Consider the following 23,444-nt stretch of genomic DNA (forward strand, 5'->3'; position numbering starts at 1 on the left):
TCGAGCCTTTCATTGTCTGCTGTTTACACAGCTTGTCTTCTTTCTTATTCCAGCCGCTGTTCTAACGAAGCTTATTTCCGTTCAGCACTACGAGACTCGAAATTACCTCGTGAGAATTTTTTTTTCTTTAAGATATGTCTCTGTCTTGTTTCACGAAAAAAAAAAAAACCTTAAGCTTCAGGCGTTCGAGATTACGGCTTGTACAGATAGGAGGTTTACGGCAATATAAAGGGAAAAGGCTTAGAGCCACCAACGGAAGGCGCCAAAAACGAAGGGAACTTCCGATTCCCTTTGTCGACACTCAGTTTTTTTTTTTTTTTTGCCATCTCTCCTTTCCCGTCTCGGCAGGCTGTCGTTCGTTCCAAGGACTGGCGCGCCTAAGACTATTCGAGCGTGGCTCTTTCACTTCCGCATCTTCCTTCGCCTGCGTACAACTTAAGCCAGCACGATTCTTTTCTGCACCTCCCTAGTAATTTACGGAGCAGCATCGAGGTTCACTCCCGGCGGGATTAACCAAACGCAGCAGTCTTCGTAATTAACTCGGAACAAACTGCACTTACTGCGGAACAAAAGTTTCCTTTATCCCGGGTTGTTTTTTTCTGTTTCGTTCGCGCCCAGTGCGCAGCACGAACGAAGTGTACAAGATAGGAAGTTGGAGAAACAGCAAGATGCACTCGAAGATATGCATGGCTCCGAGGATGGCGCGAACAATCTTTTGTGCAGAGCCATTGTGCGAAAGAACATGGAAGTGCACCCTAGTTTCTCCAATACAGTTGAATAGGGCTGTATTTGATTGCTCGGCGAATTTGTTACTATAACCTGATGGAAAAGTTCGAGTTTTCAAAACGCCACTTCATTACGTTACAGTTGGAGATGTACAAATGTAATCTGTTTTCTTCACCCGATTCCTTGTAAATGGCCTCAGAGAGTGTTAACGTGTCCTGTCTGCCTTTCATACAGTGTAGTGAGCTTTGGTCAAGTGGTTAACAAGGTGGCTGCCATTTCCGAAGGACAGTGCTGGTAATGTTTACTATCTCGCCGAGATTAACTGTTAACTTTGCATTTTTCTCTTCGTTCTTTTTCCTCTTTTTCTCCCTTCCCCAGTGCAAGGTAGCCAGCCGGGCACAGTCCTGTTTAATCTCCCTTCCTTTCAATTGTATTTCTTTAATTCATAATATTACAACAGCCAATAAATAAAATCAAATGCAGCTGCTTAGACTCGCAGTAACAGTTTAGCCAAATGTGCTCACCGAACCTACTTCGTCATCAAAGCCTAGGGAACTCTAGAAATGTGATTTACTTCTTACTTTAATGTCTAGTTCTTCACTAAGTGAAGCTCCTGGTGCTCAATGTGTAAAAATCGCAACAATAAGAAGACGTTCTCCAATCTCTATATCCTTACAAGAAGCGTGTTTATTATTACTATTATTTTTAATGCTAGGTTTAATGCCTCAGCTCACACAGGGGGTATGGGGATGCGGGTGAATAAGGATGATTAAATGAATTAAAAAAAGATTTGCGGACCTAATAAAGTCCAGGAGGGATCGATAATGTGGTCCCTGCGTCCAAGCAGTGTAATAGCTAGGATTATGCGGCGGAAGTTTCCCTGCTGCGAGGTACCGGAGCCTCGTCGATTTCTACGCAGGGCAAACCCACAGCAGGTGGTGGATGTCGGCTTCAGCATTGCGTGACTTGACCTGCAGACTGGACACCCAGGGCGGGGATATTAGTGGCAAAAAGAGGGGCCACTAAGCGTGCTTATTTGACTGTTGCCTGTATCGTTTCTTTGTGCGCCTTTGCTTCTGCGGGTGAGCGGTGCCGAAACTGGCGGGTGATCACGTCGACGTGCGATAATTCGCGAATCTGTGACGCGAGTATGTGTGGTCAAGATTTAGAAAGGGGAGAGATAGTGTCATTCGGCAGCCACAGTAGCTTCTAAAACAGCAAGCAGAACGCATTTATTCTTAATCGTGCTTAAAAAGTTCTTGTAGGCAGTACTACTAGGCGCTAGTGGTTCTCCTCGTGTTTCACACTTGACCCCTTAAACGCCTGCAGTGGGAACTGAAGACGGCACAATGGCAAAAATTGGCAGAGTGGCAGAAATTGCTGCCAAAAGTAACGTTAACCTAATGCTACATAAAAATCTACTGAAATAAATGCAACGGTTCGACTCGGTGCTGGGGCGAGTGAGAGAGAGCGAGTGTGCAGAGTCAAAGGCGCTCGCACAAGCCACACGTTCTTAGAAAGCGCAAAAGTGCGTTCGATGTTTCTGAGCAGATGATCGTTGGGGACGGTGTTCTAGTATTGTCTGTTCACTCAGAGGAGGATCTGAGGTTCCATTACACTTACTGTTCATTGATGATCTACTCATTACACTCATGAAAGGCCGTTTGGGAGGATTAATGCCGGCAGCTCTCGCTAGTTTATGTCCGCTACAATTATGTACCCCTCTTATAAATGTTTTTTTTTGGCATCTCAGATTGTGTTAAAGGGACACTAAAGGTTAATATCAAGTAAACGTGGACTGTTAAAATACCATCCCAGAAATATCGAAACGCTTGTTTCATGCGAAGAAGAGACTTATTTTAAGAGACAATGCGTTCTGAAGCGTCCGCGTACCTCTAGCGCAGTTCAAATTGCGCGCCCTCCGATCGAGGAGTGGTGACGTCATGATCTCATAGTGACGTTGCGCCGTCGGTGACTAAAACGGCGCCCGCAGACGGCGCTACGGCTTTCCTGCGCAAAATGCAAGCGCGCGGCCAGAAACAGCCAAGACAGAGCCGACAGCATTGCTAAAGCGGAACTATAGTGGCTAGCGGAAAGGAAAGCGCGCGACGATAACCTGGGTCTCTATTTTATGACGCCAACTTTGACGCTCGGTGCAATGGACGACCCTGACAACGACACATTGGCTCGCGATGCTGGGCTCGACTTCAGTGATTTAAGCACTGATGAACGTGACCTGCTGCTGAGGGCTCGCGCTGCCGTCGTCGTTGCGTACTACTACGATGGCAACTGCCTGTCATGGCTTTGCATATTCGCACACTTGTAGCTTTTCCTTCGTGAAAACCAAATGCCGCACTCACCGCCCCGTCTTCGACCTGCAGTTGCGCTGCGGAGAATGCAGGCAAGACCGACGGAACAGCGCTACGGGAAAGCATTGCTTTGAAAGGCACTCCATACGACTTCAGTAAGTTGGCGTTGAACTCGTAATCCTCTAGACGAAAGTGCAGCGACCACACTAGGCGATTTTTCGGCTCTTTGACAACGCGCTGTGGCAGAGGTTCGGCACTTAACCACTTCGAACGGAGAGGTTCACTCGTTGGCACACAGTGATAAATAAGGTTGGATTCGCCGCTGCCACTGCCCTTGGCCAAGTTCCGCGGACCCTTCGCGCATCCCACGACATCACATGGACGTGGCATTCTCGCTGCTTGTTCCAAATGCAAGTTTCACGAGCCAGCAGAACCAGCGCAGCACGACGCGATAACGAAACAACTGAAACTCCAAAGCGCGCGCGGCGCAGAGTCGAGCGAAAACGAAACCTTTCGACCACCTACAAGGGTAACGTCAAAATGTTATTTTTTCTTAGAATCGAAGAGTAGTAGACAAGTAGCATTTTCTTCCGTCTTATAACCTAATGAAATGATCTTTTTAATAGGAGTAGATGAGTACTAGTGACAAATTATGATGAGGAGTGCTTTCGTCATCGGGCTAGTACCGGAATGTCACTGGGGGGGTGGGGGGGGGGGTGTCATGCACACCCTGGGGGTGTACCAGGGGGTGTCATGCATTTACCTCAATTTCTCGGTTACTAAAGCTCTGTTCGTGATTAAATTGACGCCTTAGACGTTCTAGAGCATTGCTTTATCACTTTAACTTGACTTCATAGTAACCTTTAGTGTCCCTTTAAGGAACAGTCTCCGCGTTTAAAACACGCATACTATAAACCCTTGCAGCTACATAATGCGCCGTGAATATGCACTTCGGAAGGGTGATACTGTGGGCTCGAACTGCCGCTATACCAACCATCACACTCACCTCTGAGAAGCAGGCGTACGAAGTTCAAGCTGGTCTTCTTCCTGCGGGTGAGCGTGTTTTCGGTGTGGCATCGGTATCGCAGGAGCTCCTCGGCATCCCGGGCCTCGCGGATGTACAACTGCCCATCACTAGTAACCAAGTAGTCGTCTGTGTCATAAAAAAGCAAATCACCGCGTCATGGGAGTGATAAGGTCAAGCTCTAAAAGACTAGATAACAATTTAGTGATGCGTCACAACCATTCTGGTCACAAAAAAAGTGGAAGGCAGGAAGAGCGGAAAAAAATGGGGAGGCCAACCAGGAGCGCGTCCGGTTTGCTACCCTACGCAGGGGAGAGGGGCTTAAGGGATGAAAACGAAAGTAGAGGGAGGGGTTTCAGTTATGCAAAAAGAAAAGTAGACAGTATAAGGCGAACACTGTGAGCGTGAATACCGCACGAACGCATCACCGAGACGCATCAATCCATTACGCCTTGCGAACAACCACAGCGGTTGTTATGCCCCGGTGTGAGACAATGAGCACGAGCTGCTATGAGAGTTAGTGTCAAACCCGTCTTTTGTGCACAATGCAGAATAAGGAGCAAATACCTGCTTGCCCTGTCCAAACTCTTGCATATTTTTTTGAATTTCTGTATACTAAATGCACTCGACGGAAGTACGAATGACATCCGCCATGTTTAAATCTATGCGACAGCACGACTCCGCAAGCACTAAGCCACCGCGGTTGGTCGATCAATAATTTTGGAATAACCGATGAAGCACTTCACGTCGACAAAGTTGTTTGCACGTGCTCGTCCAAGATTTGATCTGCCGGCTCTGTAGGCAGTGGTCCCCGTGCGAGCATGAGGACAGGAAGCTTTGCCGGGCTGGGGGTTCGAGCGGTTCACGCCCGTTTAATGTTTGCCAAAGCAGGCACGGATTTCATGTCCTTTGGGTGGGGACTGCAAATAGGCGTTCCCCTCTCGGAATGTGTAAAACAAGCCGTAACGCAAGTTCCACTGCAGAAGAGCTTAGAGAATTAGCGTAGATGATAACCTCACAGGTGTATTTGCACTATAAAACCAGATGGCGCGCCGCAACTATCCCATAAGCTGCGCAAGGAGAAAGTCAAAGGTCCGAGTATGTCGCCGGTCGTTGCATTTCGTGAATCGGATTTCGTGGTCTAAGCAGAGAAGCTGGTTTGCAATCGTATGAGGGCACTCGCAAAGCTTGAAGGCCTCGGTAGAGCTAACTTATGGCGAAGCTGTCCGAGAAAAGCTCCACAAGAAAGCCAAAATACAGTTCTTGCCGAAAAAGGTTAACGCGTTTTAGACGTTTCGAGCTCCAGCAGAAACGGCGGCAGAAATTTCGTGGCAGCGCGTTCGCACTCGCCTTTCCATCCGCTGTAACCGCTCACTGCCAATTGAACGCAGGAGTATGACTGTTTTCTACTGCGCTGTTATAGCGCGACAGTGTGCGTATTTGATTTTTAATGCCACATTTAGACAAATTTCAGCAGTGACTGTAACTAATTGTGCATCAGAGCGCCTACTCAGGTCAACAGCAACGTTGCAGCCGCTCACGTTGATAGCATTAGAGTTTTTTAATCCTCCTAGCGCTAAAGTTAGAGACTGGCCAGCAGGCCCGCCTACGCACTCACCTGTTTCCTGTGTATTTATTTCTTAGATTCAACTGCGGAACAGCAGTGCTGTACTTGGCCAACTTCCTTACGGCAATATTCGAGCTATATACAGCCCATGCCGCAACGCTTTTGCTCACAAGGCCAGCGCGAAGCTGCAGGAGACGTTCTGCTCCTACATAGTCATAACAAAAATGGCTACTCTGCGCCGATGCCTTTATCAAGCGCCCAAAATGGGCACACATCTCGAGCCCGCTGACCTCGCCGCCTAACAGGTCTCAGAGCGCCTACGTCCCGGGCCTACATTCCTAAGCGCATAACCGCTTCCACGCACACGCTGGACACGCTATCACGCTACCTGCGTTGCTGAGCGAAACCATAAGAAGAAAAAAAAAAAGAAAAGAAACAGAAATGGCGGACGTTAGCTCAAAGCCCAACAGCGTAGCTATTCCGGATGAATCATCGCCCCAACGACGCCTGCGAGAATCCACTCGCTGCTGTGCAAGCGCGACGCGTGTGCCCCGAGAGATTTGTTGGCGCTCACGTGCGCATTACTCTGAGAGAGCCCCGTGCCATTCGAAGCCATAATAACCCGCCTGTTCAAACTCCTTTATGCCTGCACGGGGCGTTATCCCCAACCTGCGGCACCATGATCTACATCTTCGCTGTATCCAAGACCTCCAAATTGGTTATACGGCTGTGGCCATACGTGACGTTTCCTTGCAGCGAGGATGTTCGTTTCTGTTTTGTTCTCTTTTTCTTGTTTTCTGTCTTTCCTGAACCTTTAACGCCTCATTCTCTACTCCGACAAGCTCCTGCTGCAGCCTTTCCTCCCTAGGCCATGCATGTATTTCGTGACTTTCGCTCGGATGCCTGAGCACGAATAAATATGCGAAGATATGAGGGCAGGAGAAAGGGAAAGGTACTTTATCCTTATCTTTATGGCGCTTCAGCCGGGAGAGGAAACGCGATGCGAGAGAACGCTTTTTTATGGAACGTATATCTATCAGGCCTTACTCACGCGCGTACGATCTTTCTTTTCTTTCTTTCTTTTTTCATGTGTTCACTTTCTCTAAGGATCAAGCACTCACTTCCTGTATTATTACCGTCTCTTATTTCTTTTTAATACCCCTTCACTCATACCTCCGGTATACAGTAATTGAACTAAAAGCAACCTCGGTCAAATTCCGTATTTCTCCTTATTTTTTATTTCCTTCGTTTCATATTTCTCCTACACTTCAACACGCCGCATAGGACATAAACTACATAACTGTACAAAGGCCGTACTGATTTTTAGCCAATATGTTGCACAGTTTGGCCCGCAACCGTATTCAAGCGAAGACGTAGAGCTCTTTTATTATCGTTGGCCATGAGTTACGTAATGTGCATATCTACAAATTGCAGGGAAAACGCGCCCAGTAGCGGTGCTGCGCGTGCCTGCTAAGTACGCCTATTGCGCCTACTCCATTTTTCTCGCAAGCTTCTAAACACTCTTTCTTTATTGACGCGAGAAGTGAAAAGATGGAACTACAGTGCACAGTTCCTCAATTTATCGCTTGAGAGAAACGAACGTTCGGCATTTGGAATGTAATGAAGACAAAGGCAAGTTCCGCGACAGTGCGCGACATTTGATTTCAATGAGAGCGAGCCTCGACACGTTGGACAATGGCAGACTTCGCGGCGAACAGGTTGGCACACGCTCGAAGCTTGTCCTTTCGTCGCGTGAGCCTCTCCTTTCCTTCGTGCCGTCCACTTTCATTTCCCGTCGTGCAGAAATAATAACCCGGGCACAAAAACACAGACTCAGTCGCGGTGACAGATGGCGACAGCAGATTCCCGCCGCGGTGAGCGCGCCTATGCATTCTGAAGAGCGTCGGGCGGAAGACTAAGACAACAAAGGAACCAAACACGAGATTGGACGAACCTCCACCGGAACGCCGAGCAGCGCGAGCCGCCCGGCGCGGGAGTTGCACGACGAATGTTTTCGAAATGAATATTTGACGAAGCCGCGGCTTTGCTCCGAGTAAATTTTGCCGCGCCCCGGCAACGACAGGCTGGGCCGATGTAACTGGTTGAAGTTTGAAGGCGGGCAGAGAAAGCGAAACGTTAAAATTTCATAATTCCCGAGCGGTTTTGCTCCCAGAGTGAGATAGCTACATGTGGCTTCCTATCGGTGGTGGCTAAGTCGCGAACGTTCAACGACTCGTTTTTTTTTTTTTTTTTGCTTCTGGCTTCATATGCGGAGGCAACTCTTTTCATTCAATTATTCACAGTGCGCCTGCTGCTGGTAAACAGTGAGCACAAAGAAACTACGAGGAAGTGAATTTTTGAAGTCGTTCATTGCATACGAGCAAGTTAGCCCTCACGTGTCTCGCTTCTTGTCTTTTTTTTTCTTTCTCTCTCTCTCTCTCTCTCTCTTTCATACACGCGCCCTCCAGTCCGACCTTAACGTCATTGAAACTTGGTGTAACAATTGGCTAATGTCCCTCAACGTCAAAAAAACATCACTACTTACTTTCCATCGTCGCCAATCATTTATGTCAGCTAATTACACTATCGCCGGTTCGGAAATATGTGCTGTGACTTCATATAAATACCTAGGCGTTAACTTGTCCAATAACCTCAGTTGGTCCTCACACATTTGCAACATTAGCAATGATGCCAATCGTGTACTAAGCTACCTGCGCCGTAATCTACGTCTTGTCCCGCACTCAGTAAAACTACTCGCATACTTAACAATCGTTCGACCCAAACTAGAATACGCATGCTCAGTATGGGACCCACACCAATCTAACCTGGCAACAGCACTAGAATCCATACAGAATCGTGCAGCAAGGTTCATTCATTCTGACTACTCTTACCACACTAGCGTTACTAAACTTAAATCATCTCTGAAACTTCCAACCCTCGAGCAGCGCCGCAAAACAGCAAGACTGTGCCTCTTTTACAAATTTTATCACTCACTACTTCATCAGACCGACATCACGCCTGCGCATCGCACTTCATCCCGTCATGGCCATTCAAAGGCTGTTTATCCCCCTCCAGCTCGCACCTCCGCTCATCTTAACTCTTTCTTCATTCAAACAGCGAAAGACTGGAATCATCTACCTCCTGAAGCGGTGCACCACTCCAGTCATTCATCGTTCAAGGCATTTATTGAAAATATTATGTAAATATGCCCACCCCTCATGTAAAACCCCAAATGGGGTATTTGAGGTACCAATAAATAAATAAATAAATAAATAAATAACTTTTTGAACAATAGTGAACATCACAGCAGTACGGTCATATATCGGGCTGTGAGCTTCTCCTGGCAACCGTGGTCTAAGACCAGCTGCAACGCAATTTCACTTTGGCTAAGTTGGCTGTAAGTGTGCACCGCTGAAGCAATTTTGGCAATCTTTCAGAGCTTCTCAATTTTTTTGTTATCAGTCTTTAAACAGCAACTAAGCAGACAACGCGTGCACCCCGTGGCTAGTGGTCATGACATAAGACCGCAGCTCGTAGCGTCTGCGATATTTCAGCGCACCACGGGCAGCCGCGGGCGCCGTATTATCAGGAAGATCGTGGCGAGTAGCCACGAGTTTGAGGTCATGCGTCACTTCCGGTGAGCGGTATCGCCGGCGTTTTTCTTTTCAGTTTAGGTATCGAAGACAGCTATCTTTCCGAACTTCTTGCGGCGCTTCCGCTCATGCTTCAAATGTTAAATTTTCTGCGCAGACGCCTGTATATCTGCATTATCCTAAACTAGGCTTACTATACGGAATCAAAATTTTAAGTTCACCTTTAGGTTGTATTGGCGATACCGCAACCTCGCATATGACCTCAAGATAGCATTCGTGTTTCATCTGTGTGTGTTTTTTCGTAGATGGAAAACATATCTAGATAATGTACCTGTCACATTATTCTTGTTACTGTATGGTTTATTTCGAAATCTGTGATATAGTTGTGCTATCTGTGCAATCTGTGTTTGTGCCCATATTTCTACCAAAGTTCTGGTATTTTCGCTACCGCAAGGTGAACCGTCGGTACGTTTAATAACTACGTGCTGCGATGTGTGACATCGTGGGAGATCAACTTACCAAGACTGAAATTCATAGTGCATATACTGTAGCTGAGAGAATGTAACCAAGTTCGGCATGGCCACCTTGCCGATGAGTCACACAAAATGAACAGCAATCCGTTATGCCTCTCAATATAAGCCAAAATAAGCGACGCTACTTTCTCAAGCTTGGTGTTCGAAAATGAAATAAATATTTTATCAAGATAACATAGTAAACTAAAGGGATATCACGTTTCACACATCTCCTTAGTGTTATTTCCATTCTTTTCCTCTTCTTGCTTTCCATCTATGCGTTAGCTCTTGTTGCTAAATATGACGCGTTTAGACGTTTCAAACTTGTCGCCATAATCGATTACAATCCTCTATGCTAACTTGCACTGAGCTATGGGAGTAAGAGATCTAACTTTTCTCTTTTGTAGACGTATTTGCGAATTTTCTCTGACATCAGGGCCATCAACGATCGACCATGGTCGTTCCAGTCGTGCCGTGCTCATCCTGGCCGCTATCCTAAGAGCCGGGTACCCGAAAGCCAGGCGATGAGTATAGTTGCTGCTATGTAAAGGGTTGTTTCGTGGATACTGGCCCTCGTTGCTTTTCTCTTCTCTGTTTTAAAGAGCGAGAATACAAGCAAGGTCAGGGAAGTCACAGCAGGTGGCTTAAGAATTTCACAAGAGATTCGAAGAAAGCAACCACAAGTTCACCACGACCGCCCGAAAAAAGAAAAGAATATCGACGCCCAATAAGTTCAAAGTTTACGCTTGATGCAAAAGACAGAAGATGTTGCCGTGTTACGTCATCATATTAGGTTATGGTGAGGGAATCATAGTTCTTACCTTTCTACGTATATGCACTCTTGCCGCATTGCTGGTCGCTATTTTACAATGGCTTCAGCGAAAGGCAACAGCATCAAGCACATGGGCACCATCAATTGTTCTTGGAAATGAGGTGAAGCGCCTGTCGCACGGCACCGTCAGGTATGACTGCGATTCGCGGGCACCTTTGTTTAGGCACGACAAGGAATTTTTCGCGGAACGTTCACAGGCTAGCAATGCATATGAAGCAAACGCTGAGTGAACATGTTGAAAAATAAGGGTGAAAAATAATTGGTTAGTAATAATTGGCCCGCTACAGTTCTCGATATTTAAGCAGAAATATTGACATCTGTACTGGCTTCGTATAAATGATTATGTGCAAGCGTATGGATAGATCAGAGGTATGCTCGCACTTGTTTTTTTATGCTAATGGTGGTAATTCACGCCAATTATAGTAATGACGACTCGTATGCCGATGAATGTTACGTACCTCCTTGAGTGTTCTTAGTGATGACGTAGCCGTCGACCCTCTGCCACGACGTCACGAACACGTGGTCGGCTAGGTGACTGGGAATTGGACACTGCAGGAGTACGGAGTTGCCGGAGAGAACGTGCCGGTCCGAAAAGCGTATCTCATAGTTGGTGTCCAGCACTGCGTCCAAAAGAGAGGCAGAACTTGTCATCAAAATATGCACAGCATGGCACCAGCGGGGTACGGTAACCACTCCTATACCCTTGTGCTTCCAGAACTATAGTGAGTTAATTATTTTCGTATTCCTCGTTGCCATCGTCACTATCAACACCATCACAACCACCACCACATCACTACCGTCATCAAAGTGTTTACGTTCATTGCAGGACTAAAACCTCTATTTTGCGTCAGCAAAAATCATAATATTTACAGATATAGTATGAACCTAACCACATGACAAGGTCCTCCTACGTCCTCCACTGCAATTACTTTCTCTTGACACTCTTTCTGCTACAATAATAGACAATCGGTTATCTGTTCTACTAATTAGTCGTCCTGCCCAAGATTACACCTTCTTCCTAATCTTGAATATAATATCAGCTAACCGCCTTTTTTCTGTACTCCATACTGCCGCCTTCCTATCTTTTACTCGTACTCGTACCGTTTTTTTTTTCTTTCATTGTTCATTGCGCGGTCCCTTAGCCGCATTAAAGCTTACTTTTTCCCCTCTTTGTTCTTGCCCCGTAGTTAGTACTAGCAAATTACAATAATTATGTAAAATAAATTTCAGTTTAGCAAAAAGATGTTGGAAGTGTTGCCCTGTACGTGCAGCTGCGTAGTGTTCGCGAATGATTAGCATATCAGCTCGCTTCCTCCTTCTACAGCAGCTGCCGCTTAAGGATCGCGTGGCGCAACCAAGCGCTGTAAAGATCAGGGGACCTTTTTAGCTACGAAGAAACTTGCGTGCATCCGTCTTATCAGCGACTGTACACTAACCTCAGGCGAGCTACTGCCAAATGGGGAAACAAAGGCGCCCACTTCATCGCTGCTTGTGGCATCTGGACAAGTCATACCCCTCTTCGCAATACACCGCGCAATAAATAAATAATAAATAAATAGAGAAAAAAAAATCACCCGCAGCACCACCTTTCTTGCTAACCTTTTGGAAGATACTCCTCGCTCTAAAGCAAACGGTTTATGCCCGGCAGCCTTCAGAAAATGCACTAAGCCACAGCGAAGGGTGCCGTTCCTACCGAGACATGCATTTTGTGCCTGTAGATGCAGCGCGAAAGTTTCTCACGCGCAACTTTTTAAGGACGCACTGAACAGCTTGAATGCGCCAGATCTATTTCGACATAACCAACGACGTTAGCTAAGACCATAGTACACGAGTTTCATGCACACAACGCGCCGCGATGTCCTTCCCAAGGAAACATACTTTTTACTGTAATGCGCGTCTGAAAGATTCGCCCGAAAGGCTTACTTTGGTCGCTAGAGTAAAAACGGTTGAGAGCATTTCTAAAATGAATACGAACGGTCAGACGTAGCATTCACTGGAGCGAAGGCATTGATATAATAACGCACGCGTTTTTATTTCTTTAGAAGCGTGATTTCATTTTTTTTACGTTTACGATAAAAGGTAGGAGAATGGAATAATATTGTTTGCAAAATTTATTAATTCAGACAAGATGGGCTACCGCAGATTTGTCTAAATTACGTCAATAATAAAATCCCGCTGACTGAAAAAAGAAACCATTAAAATGAAAAATGAAAAATACGTGCGCCCACCGCACATTCTCCAGTAACTTGGCAACGCGTGAAGCAGAGTGCACGCAACAAAGCGATTTCCATTGCTTTATCGTCGCCTGAATTCTAAACACGCTTTTTCGATATCAAGGAGTTCGACTGAAATTTGACTTACACGTGCCCTGAAATTCTCTTTGTGCATAAAACATCTGCGTTCTATAACCTGCAAAAACGATGGCTGCATTTTAACATCAGTGTGGCCACCGCATGCACGCAGGGAAGTTCCGAAGACACGTATATAGACGTAAATAACTGGGAAAACCTATAGTTTTTATAATTTCCTTTTCTCACATTACGCGAAAGTGTGTACACCAATACTTTTCTTTTTTTCTATGGCCAAACACTACTCATGGCTGAGGCGACCTAAAGGTTTTGGACAAGGGCTGTGTGGACAGATCGCGCTGTCGTCCTGATACTCCAACCCGTCACCAAGCGAAAAAAATATTGCCGGTTGTTATAAAGCAGAAATGGGAGGCATTGTCTAAGTCAGACACTACAACAATCCTAGCGCTTTAGCTTGCCGGCGAGTGCTCAATACTGTGATGCTTGCAACGCAAGGACTTCTTGAAATGTGCGTCCTGTCATTTCAATGAATGTGAACAAATGTATTGACGAAAATCTACAGCTGCTGGTCAGTTCTTGTTACGTCGTTGTCTCGTCTGTCGTCTCCTTTCTTTTGTACAGATTCACGAATCGGTGGCGCGAAGCGTTCATTGTACCATTCAGAATCTGTGGAACATTGCGTTCCAGTAGGGAACCTTGCCAACTTACTTAATATTTGTCTAAGCTTCTGCGCGCCTCAGTGGTCTCTGTTACAACTGCAGCGTCAGTTAAAATTTCCATAGAAAATTATTTCGCGCCTTAGAGTTTTCTCTCTCGGCTAACATTCTTCTTGATGCACGCCATATAATTGTTTGCTTTTAGATCTCCTTAAGCCTTCTTCTCCTTCAGTGTCTTCTTTTTTCTTTTTCTTTTTTTCTAATATCGTAGCGCTTCGTAACTATAGAACAGTTTTAACAGAGACAACGATATGATATAGTGTAATCTTTCATATATATTCAGTATAGTAGCTTAAAGCCGTACCTAAGCCGACACGATTAAAAACTGATAAAACTCTTCGTTACGAGTACTAGGAACAATCAATCGATCAGTTAGCCAAAGTATAGCTTCGCGTAGCCCAGAACGACCCTAAGGTCTGATGTTGGCGCATACTTACAGCAACGAAAATTGAGGTATTAATAATAGTATGTAGAATACAAAGAATAAACGAACAAATCGCCCACTATATTCTGTCAGGAACATTTTTAACGTCTTTGTAATGGTGCACGTAACGAACCACGAATAAATGGCAATACAAACAATGTCAAGAAGGCCAGTGCTGGGGAGAAAAAGGATGTGCAACAGCAGTCGAGATGCACGAAAAGCTGAAAAAATAGAAAATACAAGATGAGTATAGAGGTGAGCTACTACTACCAGCACTAGCAATATTAACAAGAAGAATAAAGCCTCTTAAGGAGACCACGTTATCACGAAAATGCCACACACAATAGGTATAACTTTCTTCCCCACGTATAGCTTCAACATGATCCGCAAATCCGTCCAGTCAGGGGTATACATTTGCCCCATCACGCAGGAAGATGTACGAGAACGGGCTCTGACTGGCATCTGTTCTGCCTGAAAAGACGGACGGGAAACAGCGAGGCCGAGCGTGGGAGAGAGATGGCAAACGGGAGGAAGGAGAGGAAGACAACAGAGGTGAAGGGCTTGTCCTTTGCGCGATGCGGGCGATAATCGAGTTAGCTTGACTAATGGAGGGTCATTGTGACCGGGCACAGAGAGCGTGCTTCAACACCGCGTCCGTCGCCCCGTCGGCGTTGCTTTGGCTGGCGGCTTTGCCTAATTGCCTCGTCAGCTCGGCACACGCAACAGCCGGCCGCGTGTGTGAGACGGTGAGCCATGCATGCGAGACGGGCTATAGAGGCGCGGCTCAACGCGCCTATAGGCGAGTGGACAACGTGAAATGGAAGTATTTGTCTGGCCGCGTAAAAGGGGGACTGCGTCACGACACGTGCTTCAACAACAGTCGTCTTACCTGACGAGTAAGTTGCCGCTAAAAGGGTGTGCACGACACCCCGGTGACACGACAAAAAAAGTAAATCGATCAAACGCGTTGACTTGGCCGCAAAACTGACGACTCGATCGGGCCTTGCGCCAAGGGCAATTAAGGCAGAGTAGTTAGAACTTGACTCCTAAAGCTTCCTTGAATTTGTGAAAACGCCCTTAAAAGTGCCTTTATGGTTCATAGAGTATACAGAACGTGTTCCTTGGTGATGATTTGCATGGGGTCGGTGCGCTAAGTGGGGAAACAAAATACCATCGAAACGACGCTCTTGCCATGTCCAGCGTCCGTGCTGCTTGTTTCGTTTTGCATAGCATAGTTTACCAACTGACCAACTTAGCATAGTTGGAAATTATGGGCCTTTAGGGGCCTAACATACTTCGCTGAAGGCATAATGGGTACGCGATGATGTTTCACGTGTATCCCGCGTAGCTCACTATTTACGTTAGCTCAGTGAGTGTTCTTCAGGTATGTACATCCAAAAATCGCCTTCAGGCCAAAGATGCTTCATGCATGACACAGAGGCAGTTTACTGCCCAACCTTGTTTACTGTAACCTTGTCAAGGGCCCGGCTATCACAATCATATTAACCGGCGTCTCTGCATTTCTTCTTTCTTTCTTATTCCGCCACTCTTACGCCTCGTGCATAGGCGCCGACTACGAGAGGGCTCCGCTGCCCGAGCCCCCACCGAAGTTTTGTAGAATGCACAGAGCCCCCACCCTAACCCCTTCCCCCGGCAATGCCGAAGCCTGCCCTCTTCCCAGGGGCGTAGCCAGGGGGGCGGGGGGCTTATGGGGCTTCAGACCCCCCCCCCCCCCCCCCCGAAATCAATCAATCAGCGAGGTCCGATGAGACGAAGCGTTGTGGTGGTTCATTGGGGCCGTCATGTGAAATAAAACAAATATCGACATTTTTTTTTCACCTACGCCAAATTTAAGCGTCCATGTCAAGACACTAAAACCAGCCGAGATAACTACGTTCCTATTTATTTTTTCTACGTTGACTTTGAGGGGGGGGGGAGCGTTGGAATAGGTGAGCCGACGATGGTGGCTTAGTCTTGTGGGCGCAAAAGAGAAAAGCGCGGAGCAAGCGCGCCGCCTTCCGTCGCGCGCGATACATCGAGGTGAGTGGATGGAATGGGGGCGGGATCTAGGATTCTGTGAACCTGGGATTGCGCAACATGTTCATTTGCCTTGTCTGACGCATTACATACAGTGACTTTTTCTTAGGTAGATTTATTGGATACTTATGCGTATACTTAAATATCTTGTAGCCAGGTTTTGTGTATACGTGCAGTGAACTTTGTTTCTAGTGACACTTCTTTTGCCCTTTATCAAGCTGTATCTTAGCATTTGTATATATATCCAATTGTATCTTCGCATTTATAATGTACGAGGGCGAGTGAAATGAAAGTTAGCCTACCCACCCCGCGAAATAGTGATTCGGTTCATTATCTGCGAGGCATGCGCGTAGCACACAGTCATCTCTCATTTACAAAAGTGGCACGCAGGTGGGAGGATAAATGTTCTTTAATACTCTCATACACTGGGTTGAACATGGTTGAGTGACGTAATGGACGCTCCAGAAGTTGAGCAGCGTGGTGCCGTGAGGTTTTTGACAGCTGAAGGTGTTTCCCAAAAAGAAATTAGTCGCCGTATGGCTGCCGTGTTCGTTGAACATTTCATTTCATTGGCCACGGTGAAGAGTTGGAGTAAACGCTTCAAAGAAAGACGTGAAAGTTGCAGAGACGATCCAAGACCGGGCCAAAGCCCATCGTGCAATCAGCCCCAACAAAATTCCAAAGCTTGATGATCTGATCAGACAAGAGCGGAGGATAAGCATCGAAGAACTGGCAGAGCGTGTGGACATCAGTCATGGTTCGGTTCACCGCATAATTCATGAACACCTCGGTTATCGGCTCTTGTGTGCGCAATGGATGCCCAAGATTTTGAACCACCGCCAGAAGACGGAGAAGTTCGGCGCTGCCTTGACTCATCTGATCCGGTATCATAATGAGGGTGACGACTTCTTGTCTGTAACTGTGATCGGCGACAAACCATGGTGCCACTACTACGAGCCTGAAACACGACGGCAAAGCTTACAGTGGTAACATTCGAATTCACCACCTCCAGAGAACACAAAGGCCGTCAGTACCGCCGGAAAGGCGTCGTTGAGTTTCTTTTTTGATCGTCAGGGGCCATTACTGATAGAATTTGCTAAATCTTGAGAGAGTATCAATTATTTCCGATATTGTGAAACGACGGATCGGCTTCGAGTTTCAATCAACAGCAAACGACGTGGAAAATTGGCGAATGGGGTCATCTTGTTCCACGACAATGCCCGTCCCCATGTCGCTGATGTGGTTAATATAAAACTGGCAAAGTTCAAGTGGGAAACGCTGCAACATCCCCCACACAGCTCACACATGTCGCCTTGCGGCTTCCACATGTTGGGGCAGCTGAAAAAACAGCTCAAGGGAACCAGATTCGTGTCGGACTATGACGTGAAAGAGTCAGTTGCAGGCTTTTTCAAGCACCAACCCAAGGAGCTTTATTAAACTGGAATCACGTGACTCGCTAGTCAATGGGAGAAATGTCTAAATGCTCATGAAGACTACTTTTAAATAATGTACCCCATTTGTCATGTATTCCCACTGGCTCATTTTCATTTGACTCGCCCTCGTATATTTTGCAGAACTCCCGCTTTTTATACGTGCACTCTGTTGCGACTATAATTTCAATGCAATTTCTCACCGCACACGACCAGACACACGACTGCTCCTGCGTAATACGTTCGAACAAATGGCAGCGTCATTGAGATTTTTCACTGGCCGTTGCGTATGTACAAGAATGTGAACAAGGTTATTGAATGACAAAGCTTCATTAACACATTTGTCATCAACTTGTTCATTTCATGGCCTTTGCATTTTTCATATCAGCGCCATGCACTGCTTCGCTGGTTTCGAACTGATATCGTTCTAAAGTTCGTGTGATATTTTCTTTACTTATTAGATAGGCAAAAGAACATGGAAGCGTTGACATCAGGTATCCTGGGCACAATTTTTGGCATATACCAGTACATTCTTTTATGAAAAAATACATAGTTTACTTGTTTTGACAGAGTGCAGCGTTCAAGAATTCGTTTGCAGCATCTTTGGCAATGACAATGCAGTTATTATTCATGTATTCGAAACCTCGACAAATTGTTTAAGAGGAAGCTTTAGCTCGGGCCTAACTCCGACGCAGCCTATTCAAATAAACATGTAAAACGCAGAAACGCTTTGCTGAGATAACTCCTCGATCGCTTTTCTTGAAATTTGTTGCATTTGAAAGAGAAAGGTAAATTATAGTGTCTGTTGGAAGCGGAATTACGATTTGGCGTCTGAATTTTGTTTAAATATCCTGAAAAATTCAGAAGTTCGAAAAAAAATAGCAGCACTACGTTTAAAGCTAATAGCTCTGCATCAAGAACAGATATCGCGGTTCTGTAAACGGCATCTATTATTCAATCATATAGTCAAATCTATAATCAAAGCGGACAAATTTGATATGTCAATTTGTATCTTACGCGAATTAATTACGTTGTGTACAAGAGTTCTACAAAAGCCGTATTGCCATAATACTAAATTTTTTGAGATTCATGTGTAACATATCAATTTTGTCCGCTGTAGATATACTATTAGATGCAATTCACAGAATCGCGATGCTATTTTTCATTGTTGAGGTACAGAGTGCTAAACTTGATAGCTTCGTTTTCTCAAAATTTGTGATTTCTTCCCATCTTAATAAAGAACTTACAACCTAACTGAAAAAATTGAAACGAAAAGTGAGTAGAATTTAAGTTTTTATTTTTAAGTGCCACAAACCTGGTCAAATTTGGTGTAGTGGTTGCCGAGAAAAACGTATCTACATGTATTTAGATGAGTACCCGAGCTTAAGCTTCTTAAGAAGGAGGCCGAGCTGCAATGCGATCCCCCCCCCCAACGAAATTTCTGGCTACGCCCATTGCCTCTTCCCCCCCTCCCAAACTGTCAGTACTAGAATTCTATTACCCTCATGATTTGAGGTTTCTTTTGTGTTGCCCCTACTTTTCCACTTAAAGTATTATTGTGGCTACAAGCTTACTTCATCATCATCGGCGTGGACGTGCACGGAGTTTAATTCATACTTTCGCTTTATTTCTGCAAAAGCGGACGACAGGATGGCAAACGAATTAGAAGCACCAGTGGCGGCTACCTCATATGTATTTTCACTTCATAATTTTTAAAAACTTCTACTGTGAACATCATGCGCAGACACAAGTATGTATGTATGTATGTATGTATGTACGTGTGTGTGTGTGTGTGTGTGTGTGTGTGTGTGTGTGTGTGTGTGTGTGTGTGTGTGTGTGTGTGTGTGTGTGTGTGTGCGTGTGTGTGTGTGTGTGTGTGTGTGCGCGTGTGTGTGTGTGTGTGTGTGTGTGTGTGTGTGTGTGTGTGTGTGTGTGTGTGTGTGTGTGTGTGTGTGTGTGTGTGTGTGTGTGTGTGTGTGTGTGTGTGTGTGTGTGTGCGTGCGTGCGTGCGTGCGCGCGTGTGTGTGCGTGTGCGTGCGTGTGTGCGTGTGTGCGTGTGCGTGCGTGTGTGCGTGTGCGTGCGTGTGCGTGCGTGTGTGTGTGTGTGTGTGGGGGGGGGGGCTCGGAAAGCTGGTCCGGCCCTCCTCCCTCCCTCCAAAAAAATAAGGACTTTCCGCCGATACCTGCGTGCTCGAGTTCACCGTGCAGTATAGGGGAGATATCTGCCGTACATATCGCTGTCTTAATTATTGTTTTTTCATGTAACTAAGAGGAAACGACTGCAGGCTCAAATCTAGAAAACAGTATAATGAACGTGGCTAAGGACGACAATAAACAAACACATGACATAGAAGCAAAAGCGCAGTGATGAGTTAAAACAGTAACATAAGAAGTGTATGCAGCTGGAGTTAACCATACTTCACTGCTACTCCACTCAAGTAGCAGTCGCGAATTGTGAACATTCAAATATACATATTTTAAATATTTCGACATGCGCAAACAATCAAGAAATCCACAAATATCGCACGGGTAAGATGAAACGAACAAAAAAAATTCAGGAAGTCACGCATGCAACGATTTCCAAAGAGAGCAAGCCGTATATGCCCAAAATGGCAAATTATTGCGTTAAAGAAGCCGTGAAACACTTTTATAACTAATCGTAGACTGGCCTCACGCCGCACGCCGCCGTCCCCAGAAGCTTCATGCCGTACAAATTTTTCGAATCCTTCAACTAGAAGTGGAGTTATCTCACTGGTACCCGGCTTTCCTTGCCTTTCGTATCTGCTAGCGGAGAAGCAAAGACAGCAAAGCCCCGGCCAAAAGTTGAGTGTCAAGGCGGCGAAAGGGTTCGTCCCCGCAATCCGTGGCGGCTGCTTTGAATTAGGCTATGCAGCGCACTGCTGCCATCTTAGAAGTCACACGCAGCAGACGCAGTTACGCGCAATGCAAAGATGAAATGATTTTTCTGTCTCTTGAAGACTACAGACATATATATTTTTCATTTTAATAACTAAAAATTAGCAACCATGTGCTACTGAAAATGACCTCGCGTTCAGGAAATCAGTCAATAGCTGTTGGTCGACTAGCTGCTTTCGATGTGACGCCTTTGTGGACGCGACGTCAAGTCATTCCTTGCTGTGTTAGACGCGAAGCTGTAAATTCCCAGCAGCATGCAGTGCAGTAATATTTGGCTCGGATGTTGACAGTAGCGTTTATAGAAAGACCGTAAACGTTTTCTTACTGTGTTCGAAAAGTGATCCAGGGCCCCTTTAAATTGGTTAAGTCGTGTACGGTGGACAAACAGGAAAGCGCACAACACTCGTTTCCGGTTTCTTAGAAAAACTCTAGGCTAGCCAACCGTCGATGTTCTGATTAACCCTGCTCCCCCCCCCCCCCTCCCGACCTACAATATTCCTTTCCTTATGTCTCGCAATGCGGCTTTTTACGAGCCTGGAAACATTGGCACGTGTAATAATTTCGACACAAAAAGGCAAGCTTCTCTGGATCCTGTAAAAAAGAAAATGTGTTTGCAGACTTTCGAGCTCACGATTTATGATAGTACAAAAACAACAGAACTGTTTTGTTTTCTCGCTGAATAAATTTTACCTCCCACAAACAACAGTCTGCCGGAGGCATATTCGCTGAGATTTGGGCGAATTCGAAATCGAAAGTCAAGCTCAAGTTGCACCTGAGAACACGTCGCGGCACTTATGTGCAGAACAGAACAGCTTTGAAAAGAGACAAATCGAAAGTGACCAAGAGAAGCCATAAAACGTTTAAAGAGGACCACGATCCCATTCACAGAACTTTCAAAGGAAGACGCCGAAACGTTTCATTGAAAACAGTAGCGATTGCAAACAGAAAACGGGTATTTCAACCAAGAACCATCAGCAGAAAGCGCCAAGGCAACTCCGCCAGCTGGAAAGAACTAAGCTGTATATCAATACCTCCCTTGTCACAAGATCAGTGAACTTTCTGCGCCCTATCAATGAAAATTTTAGCTCTAACAGAAGAGGTTCCTGCCGAGGACCTCAGTGCTTTAGAAATTTGGGAAAAGTGCATCAACAATCTTTTTCTCTTCACAGCTTCAGACGCCAGTATGCAATAGATTACGCAATATGCGCTGCTCAGAACATGGTTGGTGACGAGGTTACTGGAAAACCAATGTCTAACCATGAAGCGTGTACCTCGTTCGATTCTGTAATCAAGAAGTGAACGCCCCCATCATTGGCAAGCTAACATTCGTCCTCATTTGGAAGCCGAACTGGAGACGATGATGGTAAATGTGCACGTTGCTGTTGTCAAACGTTAGTCCAGGTGATAAATTGGTTCGCGTTATTATTCGTCTCACAGCTTCCTGGTTGGCTCAGTTCGTAGGGCGACTACGCGGTTAGGCAAGGGCACGGCGTTATACTCCAGAATTTGCTGATAAGTAACTACAACGTTTGCTTCACATTGAGACAATTTTAACCCGTAATGGTATAGTGCTAAATAGGGGAGAAGATCGCCGTCTCCCCGTTGCCCCGCAATGTTCATCCCGTTCACAACGCAAGCCGTCGCAAAGCAAGAACATCGAATATACTGAAGCAAATATACAAGGTCAAGATCGAAGCAAGCTTCGCAGACGCCGCCGCGTACCGAGACGGGCAGGCTTTTGCGGTTTCCGTCGTAGACACGCTGGGCAAAGTCAGCAACTGTGCTTCAATCTAGACGGCGGACCTCGAGGTGGCCGAGCAAGTGGCCATTGCATTCGCCATGCAAGACGGTCGGAGAGACAGGGTGTATAGCGATTCCAAAACGGCCGTCAGGGCATTCCAAAAAGGCCGGGCAACCCGGCCGGCAGTTCAAATTCTGATGAGAGCAGCATTCCGTGCAAGTTGGTATACCATTACTTAGATTTTGCGCGACACTAAATAACGACAGGGACGTGAGAGAAGACGACACATTGCGCTTGGTGTGTCGTCTTCTCTCACGTCCATGTCGTTTTTTAGTGTCGCGCAATATCATTTAAGTAACAAATTCTGATGGGCGCCAAACACGGCGACAGCTACACACACTCCATCCTTTGGTTCCCTGCCCATGTCGGGGCGATTGAGGGGGTTACACTGAACCTCAACGAGTCTGCCCACGGGACTGCGCGTGCCCTTACCGACCGCGCTGCCTTAGGATCGGGCGACCCTCTCACCGGACACAGAGACGCTCCTATCACGCACAACGAAATCACTAAATTCTTTTACTTAGAGAGAGGAGTTCTCCCGCCGCCTCATTCCAAGCTAAGCAGACCGCAGGCGGTCCCGCTCAGACTCTTGCACACTAATTCGTACCCAAATCCGGCATCCCTTAAAAGCATATATCCTGACATTTACCCGAATTGTTCTTTCATGGCCTGTGGTGAAGCTGCTACTTTGTCTCACATGCTCTGGGAGTGCGGGTTGTTGGACCCCAGGTTCACCAAGACGCGCTCCTGAGAAGTCCCGTCGTTGAAGACCGAATCCTGGCCGTCCAGCGCGCCCGCGATCGGGCCGGCAGGCTAGACCTGTCAGTCCTGTCGTGGGATTAGCCGGGTGCGCGATTCATCGCGTTTTGCTGGACCCAATAAAAGTTTACTCACTCACTCACTCACTCACTCACTCACTCACTCACTCACTCACTCACTCACTCACTCACTCACTCACTCACTCACTCACTCACTCACTCACTCACTCACTCACTCACTCACTCACTCACTCACTCACTCACTCACTCACTCACCCACTCACTCACACACTCACTCACTCTTAGTAACGTGGGTAGTGTGTGAAATCGGGTTAGCGTGGCGCATTGAGGAGGACGAAGTGAAGATAGGCTGGAGGCCGGCGGACTGCTGAGGCCAGACTTGGAACGTTGCGTTCGCTATGTTTGAACGGCTTAGCTCTCTGCACCAATAAACCCTGCATAAGTATTCTTACAGTGAAGATGTATATGG

At 46.3% G+C, this 23,444-nt stretch overlaps 1 protein-coding gene across 1 annotated transcript in view; it reads right to left on the minus strand.

Moving 5' to 3' along the window:
• Positions 1 to 23,444, minus strand: part of LOC142578247 (cell adhesion molecule Dscam1-like) — a 176,967-nt gene that overhangs the window by 69,267 nt on the left and 84,256 nt on the right. Inside the window, exons 3-4 of the mRNA XM_075687647.1 lie at positions 11,022 to 11,183; positions 4,042 to 4,188 (exon numbers count right to left, since the gene is read on the minus strand). Coding sequence (XP_075543762.1) covers positions 4,042 to 4,188; positions 11,022 to 11,183 — 309 coding nt within the window. The remainder of the gene's footprint in view (positions 1 to 4,041; positions 4,189 to 11,021; positions 11,184 to 23,444) is intronic.

This window comes from Dermacentor variabilis, chromosome 4 (genome assembly GCF_050947875.1).
Source record: "Dermacentor variabilis isolate Ectoservices chromosome 4, ASM5094787v1, whole genome shotgun sequence".
Lineage (NCBI taxonomy): Eukaryota > Metazoa > Arthropoda > Arachnida > Ixodida > Ixodidae > Dermacentor > Dermacentor variabilis.